This window comes from Bos indicus, chromosome 1 (genome assembly GCF_029378745.1).
Source record: "Bos indicus isolate NIAB-ARS_2022 breed Sahiwal x Tharparkar chromosome 1, NIAB-ARS_B.indTharparkar_mat_pri_1.0, whole genome shotgun sequence".
NCBI classification, from domain to species: Eukaryota; Metazoa; Chordata; class Mammalia; order Artiodactyla; family Bovidae; genus Bos; species Bos indicus.
Genome location: NC_091760.1, coordinates 81739053 through 81762177, shown reverse-complemented (window position 1 = coordinate 81762177; position 23125 = coordinate 81739053). Strand labels below are relative to the sequence as shown.

The window sequence follows — 23125 nt, the reverse complement described above, 5'->3', positions numbered from 1 at the left end:
AGTGCGGTCTGACCGGGGAGAGACTAAGCCAGTCCTGCGTCTTTGGCTTCACACAGAGGCCTCCTTCTCTTAGGTGTTGCCGTTAAGGTTTTGTTTTGGGGTTTTCCTCTCCACCTTCTTCAGTTTCATTTTCATTACCTTCATCTAGAGCAGACTCATCTGTCCCAAATCAGCATGCAGGCCTGACCTCAGGGCAGACCTTATTTGGTTACGCCTGACAGCCATGATCTTACTGTACATGGAAGGTTGTGTCTCATGATGCAAGTTGACCAGAACACCAACATCTGCCTCCACATGGCACGTCTTGCGGCTATGCCCCAGTGCCAGCCCATGTCTCCAGAGCCTCTCATAGCGCTTGTAAACAAACGTGGTGCGGATGTACATGGCCATGGTTGAGAGACTTTTCAGGATTCCCAGAGCCATAATCCTACAAAGAAGCTTCATCCCTCAGCTTACTGCTCTTTCTGCCACCAGCGGTGGGTCACTGTTCCTTTCTCAGACCACTACCACCTCACCTCCTTCTCCGTAAGGAATACGTACTGTGTAGTTCCAAGAATGGTGGCAGGGGGAGCCCAAGACACCTGCCTGTACTGCTCTTTGGTTGTGGCGGCGAGTAGAATGCCAGGAAAGAAGACAGAGGGACATGTCAATTTAAAAATGATGTTGGCAAAATAGAGCATGTGTGGTCTCTACTCCCCTGATTACTCCTAACTTGTCAGGGTGCCACTGGCAAAGACGAGAGGGGGCTTTAAGTCACTAGATGTGGTGTCCCTTGAGTTCTGCACACAAAGAAACCCCAAAAGACCTACTTTCCAACATACTGCTGACTTTCCTTAGTCCTGGCCTTCCTTGGACAAACTCTGAGACAAAGCATAGTCAGCCAGTTAGTAAGAAAAGGATAGACAGGCTGAGGTTTATTTAAGTTCTACCATATTACTGGAAGTTGGAAATCAGTCTTTATTTTAGTTTTCTACTACTTTGTGTAGATTAGAAACCATTTCAAACATAAAACATATTCCTAATCTTGGTATTTCTTGTAATTGCTATAGCAAATGACAAGGACAGGCCATAATTCCCTGTTCTGGGAACCAAAAGAGGTTCAAGGGAGATTAAGTGGACAGGTTCTGGCACTTAAAAAATATCTGGAAAAATATCTGGATGCCTTTTGGATTTCTAAACCAAATAAGAGACATGCTCAAACCCGTTTGAATGGATGGTTAGCACTGTTTCTGCCTGGCAACAGTTTCCAAAAATAAAAATTTGAAATGTTATCAAATTTAGGGGCACAAGTTCCAAAAGTAGAATTGGTGGAGATATGGGGGACTGCCATTTTCTCTAATATCTGACAGTGCTAACCTTTGTAAGCATAAATTAAAAAATTGAATGTAGCAAAAATCATCCATAAATAGTAAAAAATCAACTATTTAGTAAGCTGTGCTAAAAACTGTAAGTCCCTCAAAAGCCTTCTCTTCAAATGTGCACAAACCTCTCCATTTGACTCACTCAGTTCTTTCACCACTGTTTTAAGGTCAACAAAATAACATGGATATGAGGTGAGAAAACCCACAACATAGGGAATTTCCATGCCTAAGGTCAGCATTTCTGTATATTTGTGTTTCTACATATCCTTTAAATATGTACCCTAAAAAGTCAACTACAAAATAGCTGGCAAGGACTCTTCAAAAAAAAACAAAAACATGAAACAGTCAGTGTTACTGGGGGGAGGAGGGCAAGGTGGGCAGATTCTTGTCTGATATAAGAGATGTAACAATAAGCTTGATGTACAATTCTTAAATTCTAGATCAAAAACAATATTGATATCAGTTATAAAAGACAGCTGGGAAATTCTGAGTATTACTGAATAAAAGTTAATTTTCTTAGACTATGTAGAAGAATGTCCTCAGTCTTTTGAGATGCACACTGAAGTATCTGGGGGTGAAATGTGATAAAGCTTGCAACTTTCCAATAACTTGGGAAGAATATATAGAGAAATGAAGTAAATGCAGCAATATGTCTTGAAAAAAAAAAATCAATAAAATGGCTATTATATCATCTCCTCTGAGATACTTGGAGAAAAAACCCTATCTTACGGTTGACTGAACAGGTCAGCAGACGTGCTAACAACTTCAAAACCATGCCCTTACACACGAAGGAAGTCACCCCTGGCCTATTACCAAACCTGAAGAAGACTGTCCTGTTTATCTGTACCTTTTACCATGTTTGGATAATACAGCCCCAGGAATCTAAAATTACACAAGGACAAATGTTGTCATACTCTAACATCTAAGCCAGTGGTTCTCAAATATTTTTTTGGCCCTGGCCCACTTAGAAAGGAGAAGGGAACACCTGAGAGGGAAAAATAAACTGCCACTGTTATCACCATGACGACTGTCCATGCCACCTCTACAGCTGCTGGGTAAAAAGACCACAATTACACAAGTACAAAACAGTAACAAAAGTAAAATCAACCAGTAGTTTCGTATACACATTAATAACACATTCAACAGGAACTAAAACAGAAGCTCAACTCAAGATCACAAAGCATTTTTGGAAAAAATAAAATAGAGAATGCCCACTCCTTGTGAATGTACGTGCATAACAGGTTTAGAACACAACCAGAAGACAGGACAGCTCAGATTCCATCCCCGGAGTCCTCAGGAGGGCAGCCTGCAGCCATCACCAACCTGTGCTGGTGACAGAAGGAATGCAAGTTCTCTTCCTCAGTGTTCTCCTTCATGTTTCCTTCTAAGCAGCTGGTTTGGTTCCTTCTGCCCAAAGAGGTTAAGCACGGCCAGGGCCCAGAGAGGAGGTTGGGATTGGGTGACCTGGTCTTTTGGGGCCCTGAGCACCTGGGGGTGGGGAGAAAGGCACAAGAGTTTCTGGGGGCTCCAACTGGCCCAACCTAGCTTATTAGGATAAGTGATCAGAAAAGGGTGGAGCTTAAGACCTAAATTGTGTTAAGTTTGTTGGCTTAGAGAATCCTCTGTGCATTTGTCTTGGGAATCAAGAATGGCAGCAGGACTCTGGGCTGGAAACAAGGCTCTCCATATAACTCATGGGAAATATGACAAACGTCTGGTGCAGCCAACACCTGGGTGAGCAGACCACATCGAGGGGCTGAGATTTCCGGGTAGGTTCATTCTGAATCTCAAACAGCAAGAACAGCTATATTTGTCCTGGGCAAAGTCCTACATGGAGAAAGCAAGGTTTCTGTTCTGGGATAGAATTTAGTATCAGTAGGTATAGAAACGGAGAAGGCAATGGTACCCCACTCCAGTACTCTTGCCTGGAAAATCCCACGGATGGAGGAGCCTGGTAGGCTGCAGTCCATGGGGTTGCTGAGAGTCGGACACAACTGAGCAACTTCACTTTCACTTTTCACTTTCATGCACTGGAGAAGGAAATGGCAACCCACTCCAGTGTTCTTGCCAGAAGAATCCCAGGGACGGGGGAACCTGGTGGGCTGCCAGACGTCTATGGGGTCGCACAGAGTTGGACACGACTGAAGCGACTTAGCAGCAGCAGCAGCAGGTATAGAAAAAGATCTCTTCATGATTGTCACAGCAATAGTATTCAAGATTTTAAGTAATCTGTTTTCCATCATACTAATAAATTTACATAGTTTAAGAAATCAAATAGAACTACAAGGTTTATGGTGAGTAACAATAATATTCAGGGTTTTAGACTAGAGATTAATCATGGTGGTAGGGAATTATGGTGTTGATTATTCCAGTTTATTACTTCCTTGTTTCTCAGTGAGGACCAAAGGACTGGATATTAATTACCCTCGTGGTATATCTCAGGGCCCTAGGGTAAAGAATCAACCCTGAAGTAGCAGAATTCATCAATTAACAACTATAGAAGTCCTCCCTATATGGCCAATACCATCTTCTGTACAATAAATAACACAAGAGCCAAATTAGAAACTGATAAAGCTAGTTCCTAGAACATCTGGTGCCAGGAATCAGATTTCTTCCACGTTGCGGGAAAAACCTACAGTCAGCATAAGACAGGCTTCGGGAATTGGGGTGTGGACAAAAAAAACCCAACAAAACCACTCTACTTTTCATGATTTAGAGCTAGAAATTTGGGGTAATATGGGTCAGCTTGAGAAAAATGTCTTTGAACTTATTATCGTGGTATGGACTACGGGAAAAGGCTATCAGATCCCAACAAATAGGGTTAGAATTACACAGTATTGGAACAGAAACAACCCAAGAGCAAGATTTGAATCTTGACAACTCTGCATGAAGATGGCTAGGGAATACCAGAGCGAAATAATAACCTGCAGAAGCAGAGCTAGGTCTTGCTACAGTGGAAAAAGAGGTGAGGGCAGAAGACACTTCTCTTACTCATAAGAGTAAATAAGGTTATACCAAGTATCAATACTTGGAAATTCTAGGGCAGGAACCTTTGGGGGAATATAAGTCCAGGAATACTTTGTTGGTGAGTTTATATAAAAAATGATAGGCACTTACTTGAAAGATGGTATGCATTGGGAATTTGGGATTAATGCATGTGTGTGTGTATGCATGAGTAGTCTCTCAGTCGTGTCTGACTCTTTGCGACCCCATGGACTGTAGCTGCCAGGCTCCTCTGTCCATGGGATTCTCCAGGCAAGAATACTGAAGTAGCTTGCCATTTCCGCCTCCAGGGGAATCTTCTCAACCCAGGGAACAAACCTGAGTCTCCCGCATTGCAGGTAGATTCTTTACCTGCTAAGCCACTGGGGAAACTGAGGATTGGGTGTGTATATACTGCTATATTTAAGATAGATAACCAACAAGAACCTACCATATAGCACAGGGAACTCTGTTCAGTATTCTGTAATAAGCTAAATGGGAAAAGAATTTTAAAAAGAAAAGATACATGTATATGTATAACTGAATCCCTCCGCTGTACACCTGAAACTAACATTACATTGTTAGTCAATTATGCTCCAATATAAAATAAAAAGTTTTTAACACAGGTATGGAGACTGTCTCCAGAGAGACCCCTATCAGTTCACAAATGGGATGGGCAGAAAAACAGGGTTAGCAGGGACATGAGATTACTTCAGAATTCTGAAAATGGAAACCTAGAGGTCTTGAATACAAGTTTAGAAATGAAAGGGAGAAAAAGGAGCTCAAAAAGAAAAAAATGGCCCAACTTTGAAAAGGTATAAATAGCATCAGTAGAGAGCAGTATCTGAAACTCCTGAGAGGTCACCTGCAAAGGCAGTGGAATTTCTCCTGGAAGACGGGAATTAAGGGTTATTGATAGAATGTCTCCCACCTGGGTTTTAAATCAGACAACAGAATTGATACCACGAAGAAGTTAAAACCATGCTCTGTAAGCCCCTCTTCCATTTTGTTTACCAGGGATGACCCTAAATCTCTGCTATGGACTCAAGCTGACAAGAGTGATACGGGTCTAGGTTGTGTCCTAGCCAAGTACTGGGCTTGCCAAACGCTGCTGTCTCTGGGGGAAAGGCTTCACATGGGGTTGGCTTCAATGACAAGAAGCTGCGATGCTCATACTGGCTCTGGAGAGTAACATGCTGCCAACTTGTGTTTGGGCGGGACTGGTGTTACGGTATTTTATGCTCTTACTGTTCCCTGGAATGTAAAATATATGACACAACATATTAGTATCTTGGAGATATTAGATATTAATATATTGGAGTTCTCAATGGAGAACTCCAGCTCTGAAGATACCAAAGCTCTAGCTTCAGGAGCCCCCAGGTTGTAGCTTCTGTTAGACCTCCAAACAAAGCCCTGCGGCTAGGGTAAAAGCAGGAAAAGATTAAGTGGCAGTTTTACTTATAAAGGGATTTTAATTTCTCTGTGGAAAAGAGGAACTGACTGGACAAGGGGGTTATACTTTATAGGAAAGGGCTTTATTGGGGGCATTTTTACTAGGATGGGATCTTATTTGAACTAGAATGTTTATATTTTCTAGAGGCTTCCCAGGTGGCGCTAGTGGTAAAGAACTTGCCTGCCAATGCAGGAGACATAAGAGACATGGGTTGGGTCTGGAAGATTCCCTGGAGGAAGGCATGGCAACCCACTCCAGTATTCTTGCCTGGAGAATCCCATGGACAGATGAGTCTGGTGGGCTACAGTTCATGGAGTTGCAAAGAAGCGACTTAGCATGCATGCACGTTTATGTTTTCTAGTAAATTCATATAATGGGGAGGAGAGGTGGGTGATTTGGAGGTTTGCTTCTGTTAGGCCCAGCTCAATGACTAATTACATCATCCCACCAAGTTTCCTTCCTCTTCCACTGCCTCTTCCTGCAACAGCAGCCGCTGGCTGAAATACCATTGGGCAAAGATGAACAACTAAATTTTGCCCGTGGAAGTCAGTTTGGCAGGTATTAATGTACGCTTGCAACCCAAAAGGTAGAACTGCACCACCCAGGCTGACCACTCAAAATGTGTGTGGGGTCCTCTAGTCTCCAGGGGGTGCTCCAGGTTCCCCCTACCTCTTTATTCCCCCCTCCAGAGAGGAAAAATCATGACCCAAGTCAAGGAAGATGCCCAAGTCCTAAAGGGTGGGCAGGGGGCATAGCTTTGGCTAGGAAGAGAAGGGGGCCTCAAGGCCGTCTATTTACCTCTTCTGCAAAGGGGCTGAAAACGCTGGGAGAAGCTGGGAAGAGGTCAAAGTGATGGGCTAAGCATAGGGAAGACTGAATGGCCAAGGAGTCCTCAAGGGGGACCTGTGGGCCAGGGGCGAGTCTGCCAGGGTAAGGAGGTTGCTGCTCATGTCCTTGGTTATCGACTAGGAGGACCAGTTTCTAACTGGAATTTAGGATATTGGCCTTATCCTTTCTTCACCTCTACTAGTACTAACAGTAATGACAGGTGATTTTTTTTTTTTTTTTTAAGGGTTTCTATTCTAAGTCTGGCTAAAATAGATGGGAAAAGACTCTTTAATACTTTTTTCTCCTCCCAAAAGAAGTGGTCATGTTAGTAAGAGGAACCCACCTTGGATGAATGTACTAAATCAGGAATGTCCTGACTCACAGAAGGGAATTGCAGGTCAGAAAGAGGACCTATTACTGAACAGCTACATGTGCTCAGCACAAAACTGCATCTTTCAAATAGTCATTTCTAAACACAAAACGGGTGTTCTCAAACAAGGAAGATAATCTAATGCCAATGGTAGTAGACAGGTTGATTTTTTTGACCTAGATGAACTAGTTTCAGATTGACTTCCTTCAAGTTCACACTCTTGCCACACTTCAGCATTATTCTTGAAACAGCTTGGGTTTGTGTAGTTCCTTTTCTTCCAGCGACTCATTTATCCTAACAATTTAGGGCTGTTATTTTAGAATTCTGAAAATGGAAACCCAGAGGCCTTGAAGAGTTAGAAATGAAAGGGAGAAAAAGGAGCTTAGAAAAGAAGAGGCCCAACTCTGACTGAAGTAGGTTGCATATTAGTAGATTCGGGGCTCTGCCATCAGAGAATGTTGCACAGTACGTGTATTCTAATTGCATCAGAGTGTCACATCCGCAAACTCTGGGCTGTGGAGAAACCAATATGATAGACAACTTCTTTAACTTTCACCATCAAGAGAGAGAGGCCTAGAGACAGCCCTGTTCTCCCAGCTCTGTTGGAGGCGAAGGGCTGGCCTCCCTCACTGTAGGCTTTCCGTCAGCCACAGCAGACTCTACCATGAGGGGCTGCTCAAGATGGAACACACAGTCAGGAAAGAGGGAAACAGGGCAATCCTCCTGCATAGAGAAAAAATGCAAAACAAGCCTTCTTTAACAGCCCTTCTATAATTTATTCCCAATTCATTTGATTCTCATCCAAACTGGCATTAAAGCAGCAACAATACTTGAAGTGGGATTTAATCACTGTGGAAAATTTTACCTTCAAGTTTAAAATTCATCTTAAAAATGTAACAGGAGGAAACTCAAACCCTAAGGAAAGTGGCTTCCCCTCCGAGAGAATCATTCCTCTTTATCTACAGCTTTGCTGCTCCTAAACGCAGAAACGCATCAAGTGTGTGAAGAGGGCCTACAGTGTGACTTGACCCCTCACACAGAGTCTTACTGGGGTACAGCGTTAGCTGCACAAAATCTAGAGGCAGCCTGGGAAGACTTGGGTAGAGTTTGCATTTTAACAGAATCAGAAAATGAAAAATGGCCCTAGCTCGTTTTTTTCCTATTCACCCCTTAGGTCACCCCAAGGACTCTTAGAACTAATGTTACGGACTTACCTCCCTGCAGGCTGGAGGCTGGTGTTGGGGGCTGCTGAACAGGGTAGGGAGGCAAGAAGAATGGAGTGGTGGTGAGCAAAATACATTTCCCCAAGGGTTGGCTGCGTGCAGAGAAGGATGCCGTGGCTCAGACAGAGGTGAAGAAACAAAAGACAGGGGTTCTCTGCTTTTGGACACTGAGAGCCTAAGAGAAACTGGTTGCTTCTTGCTTCAACAGGAATGTGAATTGAGAAGCGGGGACTATGTTTAATATGTCAAAATACACACTACATTAAAGCCCTATGTTGCTATTTCCTTATTCCCCAAGAAATAAAGATTTCAAGGCTGGTGGGGAAGGAAAGAAAAGGAAGCTGGGGAGAAGCAGAAATGTTCTGACTCTGAGGGTACCCCCAGCACAGTGACGTGATCACCACTGAATTATTCTCTACTAAAATTCAGATTAGGAAACGTGGGGTAGGCCTTCCAGGATCTGGTCTTTACAGTAGGCAGCTGAGTGGAGGAGACATCCCCCCTCTCCTTCTATTCTACCTTTTCTATGGGAAAAGTATAAAAGACCCTCATTAAGTGCCCTTTCAGGCAATTACAAAGCATTTCCAGGCACTCAGCTGAAAAGTGTTTATGTAAGCTAAGTCCTCCTCAGCCCCTCTGGAGAAGCAGCACAAACATCAGCATCCTCTTACACAGCAGATATCTAGGGTTACCTCCTGAGAGGTTTCAAACTCTCACAAAAGGACAATCTGCCCAGGCCTGTTCTTTTTTTTAATAGGGAAAGGACGACATCCTTGGAAAACCAATTTATAGCAAGGGAAATATTGCAGAAAAAAAATCCTTAGAGCAAAACACAAATGCAAATAGCCTCGTTAGGAAGAGCAGGAACTAAGAGATCTCAGTTGAAAACCCTGAGAAAATGGCACCGGATCATTACTATCAAGTTTTGTTTTGGTTTTTAATGGACTGTCCTTTATGCTTATCAAGCCCAGCCATGGTCTAGCCCACACAGTCCTTTTTGGGGTGGGGGTTGTCTGTGAGCTGTTAGCCAAGAGCCTGGGAGATGTTTAGGGTGGGCAATACTGAGGCAAGTGTACCCCTAGAAGCTGGCCTAGTTTTGGAGTGAGGAGGCCACTCTGATTTGGGGGTTCATCAGAGGCTGGGTTCATTCTAGCACTTCCTGAGATGTTCATTTGACGAGGCAAGGCATTTGAGTGCCCAGTGGGAGAGTATACCTGAGGAGCAGTCTGGGAAGGGTCACTTTAAAATGATATGTTTCTGGCCACAGTGGGAAATTAAATGGGGGAGAGACTGCCAAGGAGTAGAGAAGTTATAGCTGGGTCCTCCCATGTTAAAAGGTACATGTGAGTGCTGTGGCAGGCAAACACCCCACCAGTTCTTCAGGACTGGAATAAAGACTGGAGAAGAGGAGGCAGGAATCTTCAGTGGAGAGATAAAGCCTCAGCCCCAAGGGAACCAAGAGATAAAAGGGTAATATTCTCAGATCAAGTCTCAACACCTCTCTCCAGGGAAGCTAAACCACCCTCTCCCATTATCACTCCCTTTAGACAGCTTCAGTCTAAAATGAGAGACAAAGGGGTGGGGGCAGATCGGAGGGTGGGCAGCAGCCCTTCCGCCTAAGCCCAGGCCACCAGCCTGGAAGTTGGAGGGTTAAAAATCAGCACTTAAAAGAAAACTCAAACCCTATTAAGCCCAGGCTTGGAGAACAGGGAGCAGCAGGGAAGCCAAAGGAAACTAATTTTGGAGGTTCTCCAAACTGCCAATCACAAGCATATTTCTAACAGTCCCAGTGTTGTTTGAGTTGGTTGTTTTTCCACAGGCTGCACAATGGGGTCTGGTTATTCATTGAAAAAGTCTGCAAGGGAGCCCCGCCCTCCATTCACAACCAATTTGGAATGCTCCATTCAGGCAAGGGGGGGTGGGGAACTCAGCAGCTCAGCTCGCTGGGGCAGACGGAGCAGAGCCCAGCTGTCGCCGCAGGGACGCTTGCTCGCCCAGCGCGCAGTGTTTATGTAAGAAATTCAGACACTGCAGGCGCCTGCCTGCTCCACACTCTCCCTAAGACTCAGATGGCCGAGACCCTGGCTGAAATCCGCAAGGGTGTGCAAGTCAGCTCCAAGTGAGGTCGGCAAGTGCCCTCTGGCAAAAGGAATCTATCTCGCGCTGCCCACTTCAGAAACTGACTGTAGCTACCAGCTGAAACAGACTTTAGCGGTATTTCTCCTGCCCCCAGGGGTGAGCTGGTTTGCATTAGAGGGCAGCTCTCTCTGGAAGCCAGCCTTTCCAGACTCCTTGCTTTTCCATTCCTATAACAGTATTGGGAGCCACCTCCCCAAGGGAGTGGGTCTCTGGAGACACTACAGGAGTCTGGCTGCAAAGGGGGGAGGGGTCAAGCTATCTATTATGAACAGTTTCACAGTTCCTTTTCCTGGCTTTGCATCCGGCCTGAAAGGTTTATAATACTCCCCCTGAATGCTCATGAGACATCAAAAGAGAAGAGAAGATCTATCGTCTGTGGGTGAAACCTACTCCAAGGGCAACACAAAGTACAAGGCTAAAAACTGGTTGGGTTTCTACTCTTTTCAAACCTTCAATAATCACCCTAAGGAAGATGTTATGAAGCCAGTCTAGTGTAGACTTCGTTTCAAGGGAAGAATATGCTGCTTCAGGAAAACCAGATCCAGGGGATAAATGTTAGCACGTGGGTTTTCCCTCTTTTTCAAAACATATTGGACTATTTTCAAATGTCTTATGTGGACCGCTTCTCACTGCCTGCCCCCACTGCCACAAGCCAGTGAACTCAGATGGTTGACCACTGGAAGCATTTCTCTGAATATAACTAACCAGACTCTCCATTCAGTGCCTTGGCTACTCTGCAGAACAGTCTGAAACTCCTGGCTAGATCTTATCCTGCTCCCTGGAATCTTCACCCTCAGCTGCAGCTTTCGTCTAGATGCCTCCTCCTGTTAGGCAGGTGTACCTCTTTGCTAGGCAGGGCCCCTTTATGAAGGGACTCTTCTCAAGTGTAACATCTGAGTTTCTGAGTTGCTAGTCCACGGTCATTTACCTGCCAAACTCAAAGGTGGACTTAACCTTTTGGTTACACACTCACACACTCGTGTGCGCACCCACTCAGACACACTAGGGGCCTAGTGTCTTTGTGTCTCCTTTATTTTAAGCTGAGTCTTTTACAGGAATGGGACAATGATAGAAACTGACGACCAAAGCCTCTGTTAAATGAGCTTGATGAGTTCACAAAATGGATTTTTAAAAAAGAAACCTAATCCGGTACTGGCATCAGCATGCCTGGCGCTTGTCCAAGAGCTGGGAGCTGCAACATGACAAGACTCTGAGCTCCTTGGACTGCAAGTGGAGAAGCGCTATGTGCCAGGGCACAGATGGGGCCCAGGCTGCCTCAAGGGCAGCCATGTGCCCAAGGGGGGGCTGTCAGCCTCTGAGCCCAGATGAGCTTTATCACAATTAAAACCCCAGAAACATGTGGAGGAACAGTCTCTGGGTAGAGGATTACACATCCGACCCTACCCCACCCCACCAGTGGTAATGTTTTTTCTAGGACTGAAGTTAAAACAGTGATACTAGGTGGGTGAAATGGCAGATAATAGAAATTCTCAGCTTTATCAGACTACCCACATCTTAATCTTAAGGCAGAAGAATGCTGAAAAACAGGGGACAGACTGTAATTTCGTGATGCTGGGATTTTGTTACCTCTGGAATCTACAAAAGTGATCTGCCCAGCAGACACAGGTGTAATTTTCTATCCCAAGTCTTTTGCACCAAACATGGGAGACTGGAAGGGTTACTGGGTTTTATTAGAGGACTGAGAGCAGAGAGACATAGAAGAGGAAGAGAAAAAGTCTGTTGTTTTTAATAAGTCTAACTGAATTAAAGTTAGATGAAAACAGATTTTGTGTAAACACATGGCTCTGTTCAATAAATGGGAATGCTAGGGCTTTGGTTCTTAGGAGTCCTGCATTACAGGGATTTTGGAGGCTATCAAGGAGAGGATTTCAAATCATTTAGCCCTTTCTCAGTGGTAAGGTAGGGAGTGGACTAGCTAACAAAGACATTGAAAGGTTTCTAAAACTTGGAGTCAAATAACCTCTAGCTTTCCTGCTCCTGCTTTAGCTCTGGTTTCTCCCACCTTCAGAGCTATAGGCTCTGGCAAAGGATTAAGTAAGAGCCTCAACTCCCTCAAGCCTCTTATTTTTAAAGTGCCTACTGTTGTCTTTTTCACCTTGTGCTAAGAAAGACTTTAGGATGCTCCTTTCATATACAAATGGCCCAAGAACAGAAAGCAAGTAAACGGAGAGTTTGCTACAGTGTGTCTGGGGCCAAAATGACTGCTCTCTCCCAAAGGAAGTCACCCCTCCCCCCACCATATCAACCTCCTGAGCAGTTAAAAAAAAAAAAATCCAGATGAATAATCTCATATTGAAATGGGATTAAGATCAATATACTTTAGGTTCAAGGGCTGCCATAACAGTTAATCCTATTTCCCAGCCATCTATTGCAAATGTCTTTATGAAAAGTTGATTTTATCAGTTAATTAGCCAGTCTTAGGAAATTACCCTTACTTCCTCCAGTCAGTCCATTCTTTTTGAAGCACAGATCTAAAAAGAACACTTCAAGGGGAAACATGGCCATTTGGATTTTAAAACCATTCTTTAAACTATATTTGTTTAGAGATCATGTTTTAAAATAAGATTTTACCGTGTCTTCTCCTCAACGTAAAATATTTTAGTTCTTCAAAATGCTGACAGGTATAACAGTCACAGTATCACACTGAAACGAGTGAAATTTTAAAAACTCAAAACTTAAATCTGCATTTAAAAACACTATGTATATATGCTAGAACCTAGTAATACCCTAGGTTTCCCTGAGGGCTCAGCGGTAAAGAATCCACCTGCGATGCAGGAGACACGGGTTCAATCCCTGGGTCAGGCAGACTCGCTGGAGGAAGAAATGACAACCCACTTCAATATTTTTGCCTGGGAAATCCTATGGACAGAGGAGACTGGTGGGCTACAGTCCATGGGTCCCAAAGAACCAGATTGAGAAAAGAGACTAATACCCTAAGATGCCCAAACAATCAGTTCAGAAAACTGAATATTAAGGTGTCCAAACAAACAGTTCAGAACACTGAATTATCAACTCCTACCCATAACCCAACACTAAGCACTTTGATTTTCCATTATTATCCTCGGTTTCGATTTGCAGCTAATTCTGTAAAATGTAGTACACACTTATTTACTGGCCCAGATTCCGTGGCTTGGTAGCTCTGTGTGTTACTGCACACGTAGCTAAACACATTTGTAAAACACAGGATACATAGTGTGTACACACACAAACGTCTTTTGGAAAACATGTCAGTTTTCTGATTTTTCTGTTTTATCATTTCTCTTTCTTTCAAACCCTATGCAAAAAACTCAAAGCACCAAGGTACTGAGCAAGTTTCTTGGGACTGTAGAATGAAGAGAACTACGGATTAGACTGGGCAGCCCACCCTCAACCAGGCTTTCCTGAAGGCCAGCTCCAGGCATCTGAAATCATGAGGGAGCCTCTGAGTGTGACAGTGCCCTTGGCTCTGCAGCTTTGTGACAGCTTCTTTAAGGACAGGATTTTATATACTTTTCCTCCCTCATTTTACTTAGCCCCTCCCATTTGCCCCTAATCACCAGTGTATCTCCAGCTGTCTGGACCTTATATTATCCCCTTAATAAAATGAAAGGGTTAGGCAAGACCATCTCTAAAAGGGACTTGTAGCTCAAACAATCTGGGATCTTCAGGGTTATTTATCAGGATCAAGGGACAATGGGTGGCAAAGGCAGAACCCCTATGTCTATAGGTGGCACTTTTTATTCCCTTGAACATGACCTTTAAGAGATTCTAGGGGGGATACTTAACTAACTTCTGTATTTGTGAAGTAAAGGGAAATCTATACAACTAGAAGTAGGCTGGGCGTTTCTTTAAGACTTAAGAAATGTCTCACCTCTCTTTTAACTCTTAAGAACAGTGGTTTCATTTATTAAAAAAAAATTTATGAATGGATGCCTATGGGTAGGAACCAAAATCTGGAAAATATAGAAAAATCTCTTTAGAAGCTGAGCTGATAGCGTTTACCAAAAAAAGTAAGCCATCATCTTCAAACCTGACCTTCTAAAATAAGTTACCCACATTACTTGGTATTTCTTTTTCTCTCACATACATACCAAAACTCTCACATTCAACATGGAAAACTAGTCAAGTCAACAGTAACAAAAAAGGTAGACTACTACTCATGGCAGGTCACATAAGAGTATTTGTTACAAATGTTTCAGCCACCCTAGGGGAGAGATTTGCTTTACCCAGCAAGTGCAAGTTTGGTTTCCAGTTCATTGATCCAGTGATTTAAACCAGTTCGTAAGATTTTATTAAATTTGCATGAGCTTCTCCTACTTCCCTGGAACAGTCAGGGCTCTTCCAGAAGGGGGCTGGAGTGGAAGCTGATCCTCAATAGACTGTGAGAGGTACTCACAGAGAAAGGGTCTGCCCAGCCCTGGGCTCTGCCAGCTCCCGTGAGTCTATACTGCCTGTCTCAACTGCAGTGAAAAGTCACACATATAACAGCAAAGAGACATAGTTCAAGAATACACCTCCCCACATCTGTGTTCCTGCCTAACCTCTGTCTGAATCTATCCTTCTTTCGGCTCCATCTCTAGAAAGAAGAGTCGGGGGTGGGGGGGGGGGGAATTCTCAAAGACTCTCTGAGGCTACTCAAACATCTGCTTTATCCTTAAAGACAGAAAACCCCAACCTTAAGAAGTTAAAGCAAAAAGCAAACAAAGAAACACATCACACTTGGTAAGCAGAAACATCTCCCAAAGCAGCTCCATTTTAGGTATGGCACTTTAAAGAACTTAGCACGTTCTATTTGCCGAGCAGGAATTATTTCTAAGAAGCCAGAACACATTTATTGATTCCTTTACTGAAGCCTCTTCCTGCAGATAAATATCTATCCAAATATCCTGTCTGCTGACATCTTTCTCTAAGGAACCTACCTCTGCTTCAGCACATGAAATCTATCTGAATGCAGTCATCTCACCTCCCTTCTAACTCTTTTGGGTTATAGAGAAACAAACAAAAGTGTCATAAAAGCATTTCAAAGAACCTCTGCCAAGAAAGCCTCCCAAACAGACTGCAGTTTATGCTGCTCTGAGCAAGAACTGGAAAGGCTGGGCCAAACTGTCAACACAGAACAAAGTAGGATTACAATCCTGTCTTTTATCTTGCAAACACATGCGCGAGCGTGCACACACACACACACACACACTCACACACTTTAGGTTATCTTTCTTTAGCCTTTCAGCGGCAAGTTTCCCAATCATTTGAAAGCAATCAGAGGGCAATAATTAACATGCATTTACTTTCCTATAGAAAACATCCACACCAAGCTGTGACAAAGCTAAGGTAACCCTGCATCTGTGAGTTACACTTTGTTCCCTTTTCACATTTCCTAGCATCTCCCCATGAATATGAGGCCTATCATTAAAGAATGTTTAGCTAGTACCTCTGGCCTTTCATGTATTGATTTAGAACACACAGCTTTTACTTAGATCCAAAGATATCCTCTCTCCCAGTGGCATTTTTACACACACACACACAAGATAAAACAAAGCTCGGAAAAATGTGTTGGTGCAAAATGAGAAATCAAATCCTTGCCTGGCTCAGGTGCTTGCTATTATAAACTATGACTAAGACACAAATTTTTCTATGATGCAACTCTCAAGAGGCAGCATTTTCTCCAGGCCTCTCTTCTAAACCTGCTCATTCGCCAGTGACTAATGCTCTCTAGAGCTGCCCTGTGCTGCTCAAATTTCATCAGCCAGCTTTGTCCTTGATAGCTCTGCCTGGACCATAAAAGCTCCCAAACCTGTTGAGGACAGCCCCCAAAGATCAGTGCAAAGCTAACTGTGCCCTTGCCAGTACCCTAGAGCTGTTTTCTGAGCTTCCACAGCATTTGTTATCTCAGTGATATGAGCACTTAAAGACCATTTTAAGTAAAGGTTTTTACTCTTTGAATGATAGTCTTGACAACTACATGAAAAATAAGTGTAAATCAGGTCACTTCTGTGACCATTTTTGGGTCAACTTTGAGCTAGAAAAGAAATTGACAACATGTTGGGTGAAGCCACAATTAACTGGAATCTTTCATTAACTATTTTCTGCACCTTTAAAAGAAAAAAAAAAATGTCAGGCTCATGATTTCTATCAAGGACCTAATTTATAAAAACCGAAAAAAACCACTGGAAGAGAATGTCTGATTAATGGATGCTTGGTCCAGTAACTTATATATAACTTTAGTTAACTTGAGAATTAGGATTTTTTGAGCTTGAAGTTTTGCAAAATTCTTTAGGCACAAATTTTAAGATAAAATCATGTTTGGTAAATCTTACCCGCAATAAAATAAAAGCACTTTAGAAATAACTTCAGTAAGGAACGAAACAAGAGTTTGGGGAGGGGGTTAACTCTGAATTATTAAAAGAAACCAAACACATACCACTGTCCAAAGAGGCTGGCTACAGCTGAAAAGTATTCTAGACACGGATGATCAAGGACCAAACACTCTCAGAACACATGTGCCACCACCAGAAAGGTACTTACAGTTATCAGACTGAAAATCTGGGACAAACTGTTCGTCATCAGGAACTTGTGCTAGAAAAGAGATTTTTTATTTTAGATCTTTAAGTTTTATTAAAAAGCACAGTAAAATGTTTTATGTGGAAAACAGAACAGCCAAGAAACTTGCCTTCAGCTAACCAAGCCTCTTGAAGTTGACTGAGATCCTGAAACAACTCTGGAATTGAAAACAGAAGACACCAGAATGAGGAGAATTCTCCTAGGGGGAAGAGGGAAGAAGCTGGCTGTGTGCTGCAGTTTTCACAGGGAGCCATATGAACAAGCCACAGCAGAGGGGAGAGCTGCACTACCTTCAGAATCATGAGCCAGATCTGTGTCCAAAAACTTCCTCTTTCTGTCAATCACAGGCCGCCCTCTACTCTCCTCTGACCGAGATTTCTGAAAGAGGCCAATAGACAGTTAAGACGTAAGTGTAGTAAAGGGGTCCAAAGGGGGCTGTGCCATAAGACTCACGTTCGAAGAAGGAAGACAAAACAAACCAAAAGCCACATAAACTTACCCCTGGGACCATAAAAGGGACTTGTTGATCATAAAACCCATCCATGGTGCTTCCAGCGTCTCTAATATCACTTTGGAAGTTCTCAGCATTGAGCAATTTCTGGGGGGAAGGGGTCCTCCTGTAATAGGAATTTGGGAGATTTTAGCCCAGGTGAGGGGAAAGAAATGAAATGATTTTATATTGCTTGTTCTTTTAGCAATGTTCTTTTCTGTGGGAAATCATTCACTTTCTCTGAGGTACTTAAAGACCACCACTCAAGGTGTAAGCTTTATAGACTAACCTGGGCTTGATTAAGGGCATCAAAGATGCATGGTACACTTAGTGCCAAATCCACTCACCTAGTCATTCTTTTAATCTTTTTTATTTAATTATTAAGATTATAGGTTTACTATCATCTGTCTCCTACCAAAAAAAAAAAAAAAAGGACCTTATTTTCATCTAAAAAGATGATTTCAAGATTCTTTCTGTAAAAAGATTCCCCAGGGTGTTTGTAGTGTTAGGGTTTTTTTTTTTTTTTTTTAAGACAATTTAATTTTTGATAATACAGTGACAGGAAGTAAAGAAACTGGGTTTAAGCATACCAAATTATTTGCAATTAAGAATCTGACATACATAGTGCTTCTAAAAGTATTTTGTAGGTCAGTTGTAAAGAACTATATATAGTTCCAAGAATACAAGGATCCAGAGATATACTTATCTTCAGATACAACTCTTAATTAAAACTTAAATCTTTTGTCCAAACAGATATAGTGTTGGTAATGTCACAGATCTCTCCATGGCAACTCACAAAGAAAGCTATAACATTTCCAACTTTTAAAAGAATAAAATAGCTAAGAAAACTAATGCATAAAGTTAACTAAATTCCATTATACATATTTTAAATGCATGTCTACCACAGATCTTTAAAAATCATTAAAAGTAAAAGTTTCATGGAAAGAAAAATCTGTTTATTATAGTGAAATCAATTTTTCTTACATGATTTAGAAAATTAAACTGTTTCAGCACTGTCAAGTATTGGGTTTTGGAAAGAGAGGCTGGGGATCCAAATGGACAGGAGAGAACTGTTTCTAATTTGGGAGGTATAAAGTAACAATGTCAGGAAGGTACCATTCTTCAAATAAAAATGAAGTTAGGTCAATAAAATGGGAGAAATATTAATTTCACTCACCCCAGCTCTAAGCAATTCAAAATAATTAAGGATAAATCTTTTTAACTAGTATACAAATTTTAAATAGGGAACCTTTTCTCAGTGGGCAATGGCACCCAATTTGCTTTTCATACTATGTGAAGCATATCAAATTTTTGTATGTTAGTATACAAGGAAACCCTTCACAGCCAGCCTCCCCTCCACACCTTAGTCCAAGTAATAAAATATTTTCAAAGTCAGAGGGAGAGAAGCAAAACTACACACTTCGTAACTTCCTAGAAAAACACTCCAGGTAGCTTGCCTGAATGCCTTTCAAACAAGCGCTAAAAAGTTCAACATAAAGTTTTCTTCCCAAATGTCACCAACCCGTAAACAAAATCATAGAGGGCATCAGCAGCGAGTTGAAGGGCAAGAAAACGAGTTCTCTGTAGCCTTCAAAAATTTGTCAGTTTAAATAAATCATGGCCTTAGAAAGTCTATAAACGTCTATAGGAGAAGTGGACAACGGGTAGGAGATCGGAGGGGGAGATATTTTCAGAGACTCACAATGAAATACGACGCAAAAATACTTCACCATGAAGAGCAAAAATTGTTTTTAAAAAATTAAAAAAGCTGTTATAAGCAAACCCAAAAGAAGAGGTATCGAAGGTCTTTAAAGCAGCTCTCAAAGTTCAAGGGCTAGAAAAATCGCGTTCAAAGTATACATATTTTTTTAAGCTTGAAGGGAAAGCTCGAATTCATCCAGGAGTTTAGACCACTTCCTTTGTGCCCCCCCCCAACCCCCACCTCCCGGTACCCCCAGGAAAAACTTTAACACAGCTTAGCGGCGCGATCGAGGCCCCTCCCCCGCGGCGCGCAGCGAGCCCGGTTTTATGAATGAGAGAGCGAGCCGCAGCCGCCACATCAGGTAAAGGCTGTAACTGGATCCCTCGCACTGGGCCCCATTCACAAAACAAGACACACTTCCACCCAATTCCCAGCCTTCTCCATTCATGAAAACTCCTTCAGATGAGCCCCCGCCCCCACTCCCAACGCAAGCCCTGCCTCCGACGCAGGCCCCTCACCCCAGCGTTTTAGGAAGAAAGCTCAATGCTTCATTCACAAAAAAAAAAAAAAGGAAAAAAAAAAAAAGCCGCAGGGAGCAGCGAGCCAACGAAAGAAACCCGCTTCATTCATAAAGTCACCCACATTCATAAAAACGAGCTGCGGCGCCGGGAGCTACCAACCGCCTCCAATCCTTCCCCCACCCCCAAAACCCTTCCAAACATCTCTCTTTGGCACCCCTCCTCAATCAGGAGTTCGGCTCCCCCCTAGAGGTCCCCTCCCCTCTGAAAATTCGGTCAGATCCCTAATCCAGCTCGAAGCTCCATCGTCTCTCCATCCCCCTCCGCACCCATCTTTTTCTTTTCCACCATCCCCAGGCCGCGGTTCTTATGTTCCCCGATTTCTCCAGAATCGCCGGCAACCTGACGCCCTCAGTCTGCTGGGGGTGGGATGGGGGGGATTGGGTGTCCGCTTTCCACAACCTGAAACTTGCAAGGCCTGCATAAGTTCCTGGCCGACCCCTAACGCCACACGCTGCACATGCCTATGTCACTTAACCCTTCCTGGTACTGGGGTGGGGGTGCATCACCTCTCAAACATTCCCCCTAAGCTGCTTTCTCCCTCATCCTCCCCACTGCAAAGATCGGCGGAGTGCCTCTTCTCGCGAGCCTCCAAGTCCCCTCGAGGTTCTCAGATCTCCAGAGACTGTAAAGACCGCAACTCCGCACCCCTCCATCCCCACCCGGGAGCCCCCGCACCTCGCGTTCCCGCCGGCCTCCCCCGCGACGTGCGGAAACCCGTTCTCCTCGCGCTCCGGAACCGTTAGCCGCCCCCGTCCGACGCCTCCCAGGAACCGAACCGGACCGGGCCCCGGGAGGGGAGGGGGGAGGTGAGCTCCGCGAGGGAGGGGGGCCCAACCTCGATTTAAAAAGTGCACCCCGACTTTGAGGATTCTGAATCAGCCAGTGAACTCTAGGCAGCTGGGCCCTTCCTGGACACCCCCCTCAGAAGCCCCGGTTGTCCACTTGACGCCCCCTCACCTGAGGCGGCGGCTCTCCTCCCCTTGCAGCGGCCCCGGGGCGCAGGCGCGCTCACGCACGCGCGCACCGGGCCTGGGAGCCTAGGCTAATGGCTGGGCCGAACCGCTCCGGGGACACTGAACCGCTCCGCGCACCAGCGGCTGGACTCTGCGCCGCAGCTGCCAACCAGGCTGGAGCGCTGGCCCGGCCCCCAGCGGCCTGCCGCTCCGCCCTCTGCTATTGGCCCGCGGCTGTAGCCCAGCCGCGTTCCCATTGGCCCGAGGCCGCTCCAGCGGCTGTCCATCGCTTCTTGTTTACCCTGTCTGCGGGCAAATCCAGCCAAGCCGCCCCATCAACTCCGGTTCCCATTGGTCAACAGCGCGTCCCTCCCTACCCCTCAGGAGTCTGTTTTGCATAATTTATGCAGTGGGGGACCATTGACCAATCAGCTCAGGCTTGTTTATATAATGAATATAAGGACGTTTTTCATTCATAAAAAACGCGACCTGAGGGGGAAGCTTAGCTGAGTCAGTGAAGCACTTAAAGGGGCAGAGAGCCTCGAGGAGCCGCCGTTCCTTCCTCGCAGCTCTCTCTCAACTTTTTAGCGAGGTTTGGCTCTTTCCCCTTTCCCATTCACTCCTACTTCTCTCCCCCAATACCCCCCACTCCCAGCAACACCCCCGCCAGGATAGGGCTACTGGGCGCCAGTCGTTCGCAGCTGCAGAACCAAGAGAAGCTATCATTTTAGGATTCAGGCGAGAGGAATCCGTCATTCCACCCAGAAAGAAACTCGCTGACCGACCTGGGCGTTCGGCCCACAGAAACACAGAAAACGGAAACCGAGCTCTCTAATCTTAGTTACCTTTAAGAGAGGCCTTAATTTCCTTTAACTAGGTTTCCAGTGGGGGAAGAATAAGCAGTATCTTCCTTTTAAAATCTGAGCTCTCAAACAGATTTTAGTTACTATTTTATGCTGGCAGGCCAAGGCCCAACCAAATCTCGATTTCTCTCCACGTTTAATTGCAGTTTATAACCGCCAGAGTGGGTTTTAGGACCCGAGATGAGAGAGGGTCGGCGCTCAAAGAAATCCTCTCCAGAGACGACGCCAGTCAGTCAGCCGACCTAGAAACATAAATCCCTCCGAAAGGGGCTTACAGAGGTAGATCGCCTGCCTCCCTCCTGGGGCTGCTGTTTTCCATTTAAGTGTTGAATGCAAGATGGTGTATTTGCGAATTAGATCCCGTGCAGCTGGGAACGAGGAGAAGCTACTCTGCTTGCCAAACGACCGGGCACTAACAGCAATTGCTGAGATTCTTAACACAGTGTTCCAGGAAACAAATAAGCAATCCTCTCCCCTCTCCGCCCCCTCTGTCCCCTCCTGTGAAGGCCGTGGGGCAGCTCTCTATTCTCCCAGGATCCTGGGGCTTGTGAGGGAGTTCTTCTGTTCTCGTTTGTGTGCCCTGCCATTCACCCCATGTGCCAGGGGTGGAGAGGGAAGAAGCCAAATATCAAGAGAGAGCCCCTAATAAAAGGGGGCCCTAGTCAACTCTGGTGCTGCCTCCTACCACCATGGGCCTGGAGTGTGGATTTTAGAGAAAAAAAAATTTTTTTAAGTCAAAATTTGCCTACTTTCTTTTCTGCTTCCACTTAGGGTTCTTGTCAGTCACTCAGTCAGGTCCCACTCTTTGAGGCCCTGTGGATTGTAGCCCACCAGGCTCTGCTGTCCATGGGATTCTCCACATAAGAACACTGGAGTGGGTTGCCATGCTTTCCTCCAGGGGATCTTCCTGACCCAGGGACCAAACCCAGGTCTCCTGCATTGCAGGCAGATTCTTTACCATCCGAACCACCAGGGAAGCCTTGGTCTGTTGTTTATAGCCAAGAAAGATCGAATTTCACCACGGGAAACCTGGAATTCCTAGGCCCAGTGCTGACAAGGCATGAACCTTTGCAAAAGAATGGGATGGGCATGTGGGTGGGTGGGAAAGTGCTCTGAACTTTTAGCAAGCAGTTGCATGATATCTAAGTATTCCCTGATAGCTCGGCTTGTAAAAAATCCACCTGCAATGCAGGAGACCCTGGTTCGATTCCTGGGTCGGGAAGAAGAGCTAGGCTACCCACTCTAGTATTCTTGGGCTCCCCTTGTGGCTCAGTTGGTAAAGAATCTGCCTGCAATGCAGGAGACCTGAGTTCAACCCCTAGGTTGGAAAGATCCCCTGGAGAAGGGAAAGGCTACCCACTCTAGTATTCTGGCCTGGAGAATTCCATGGACTATACAGTCCATGGGGTTGCAAAGAGTTGGACACCACTGAGCAACTTTCACTTCACTTCACTACCATGATATCTAGTGTCCTAAGTAAGTGAAAGTAAGTAAGTGAAGTCGCTCAGTCGTGTCCAACTCTTTGTGACCCCGTGAACTGTAGCCCACCAGGCTCCTCCGCCCATGGGATTCTCCAGGCAAGAGTACTGGAGTGGGTTGCCATTTCCTTCTCCAGGGAATCT

At 44.6% G+C, this 23125-nt stretch overlaps 1 protein-coding gene across 1 annotated transcript in view; it reads right to left on the bottom strand.

Annotated features, from left to right (window-relative positions):
- Positions 1 to 20808, bottom strand: part of ETV5 (ETS variant transcription factor 5) — a 59331-nt gene extending 38523 nt beyond the window's left edge. Inside the window, exons 1-5 of the mRNA XM_019958448.2 lie at positions 20645 to 20808; positions 17414 to 17531; positions 17205 to 17292; positions 17024 to 17071; positions 16879 to 16929 (exon numbers count right to left, since the gene is read on the bottom strand). Of these exons, the coding sequence (XP_019814007.1) occupies positions 16879 to 16929; positions 17024 to 17071; positions 17205 to 17292; positions 17414 to 17458 (232 nt within the window). The 5' untranslated portion in view covers positions 17459 to 17531; positions 20645 to 20808. The remainder of the gene's footprint in view (positions 1 to 16878; positions 16930 to 17023; positions 17072 to 17204; positions 17293 to 17413; positions 17532 to 20644) is intronic.
- Between the last annotated feature and the right edge of the window lie 2317 nt (positions 20809 to 23125).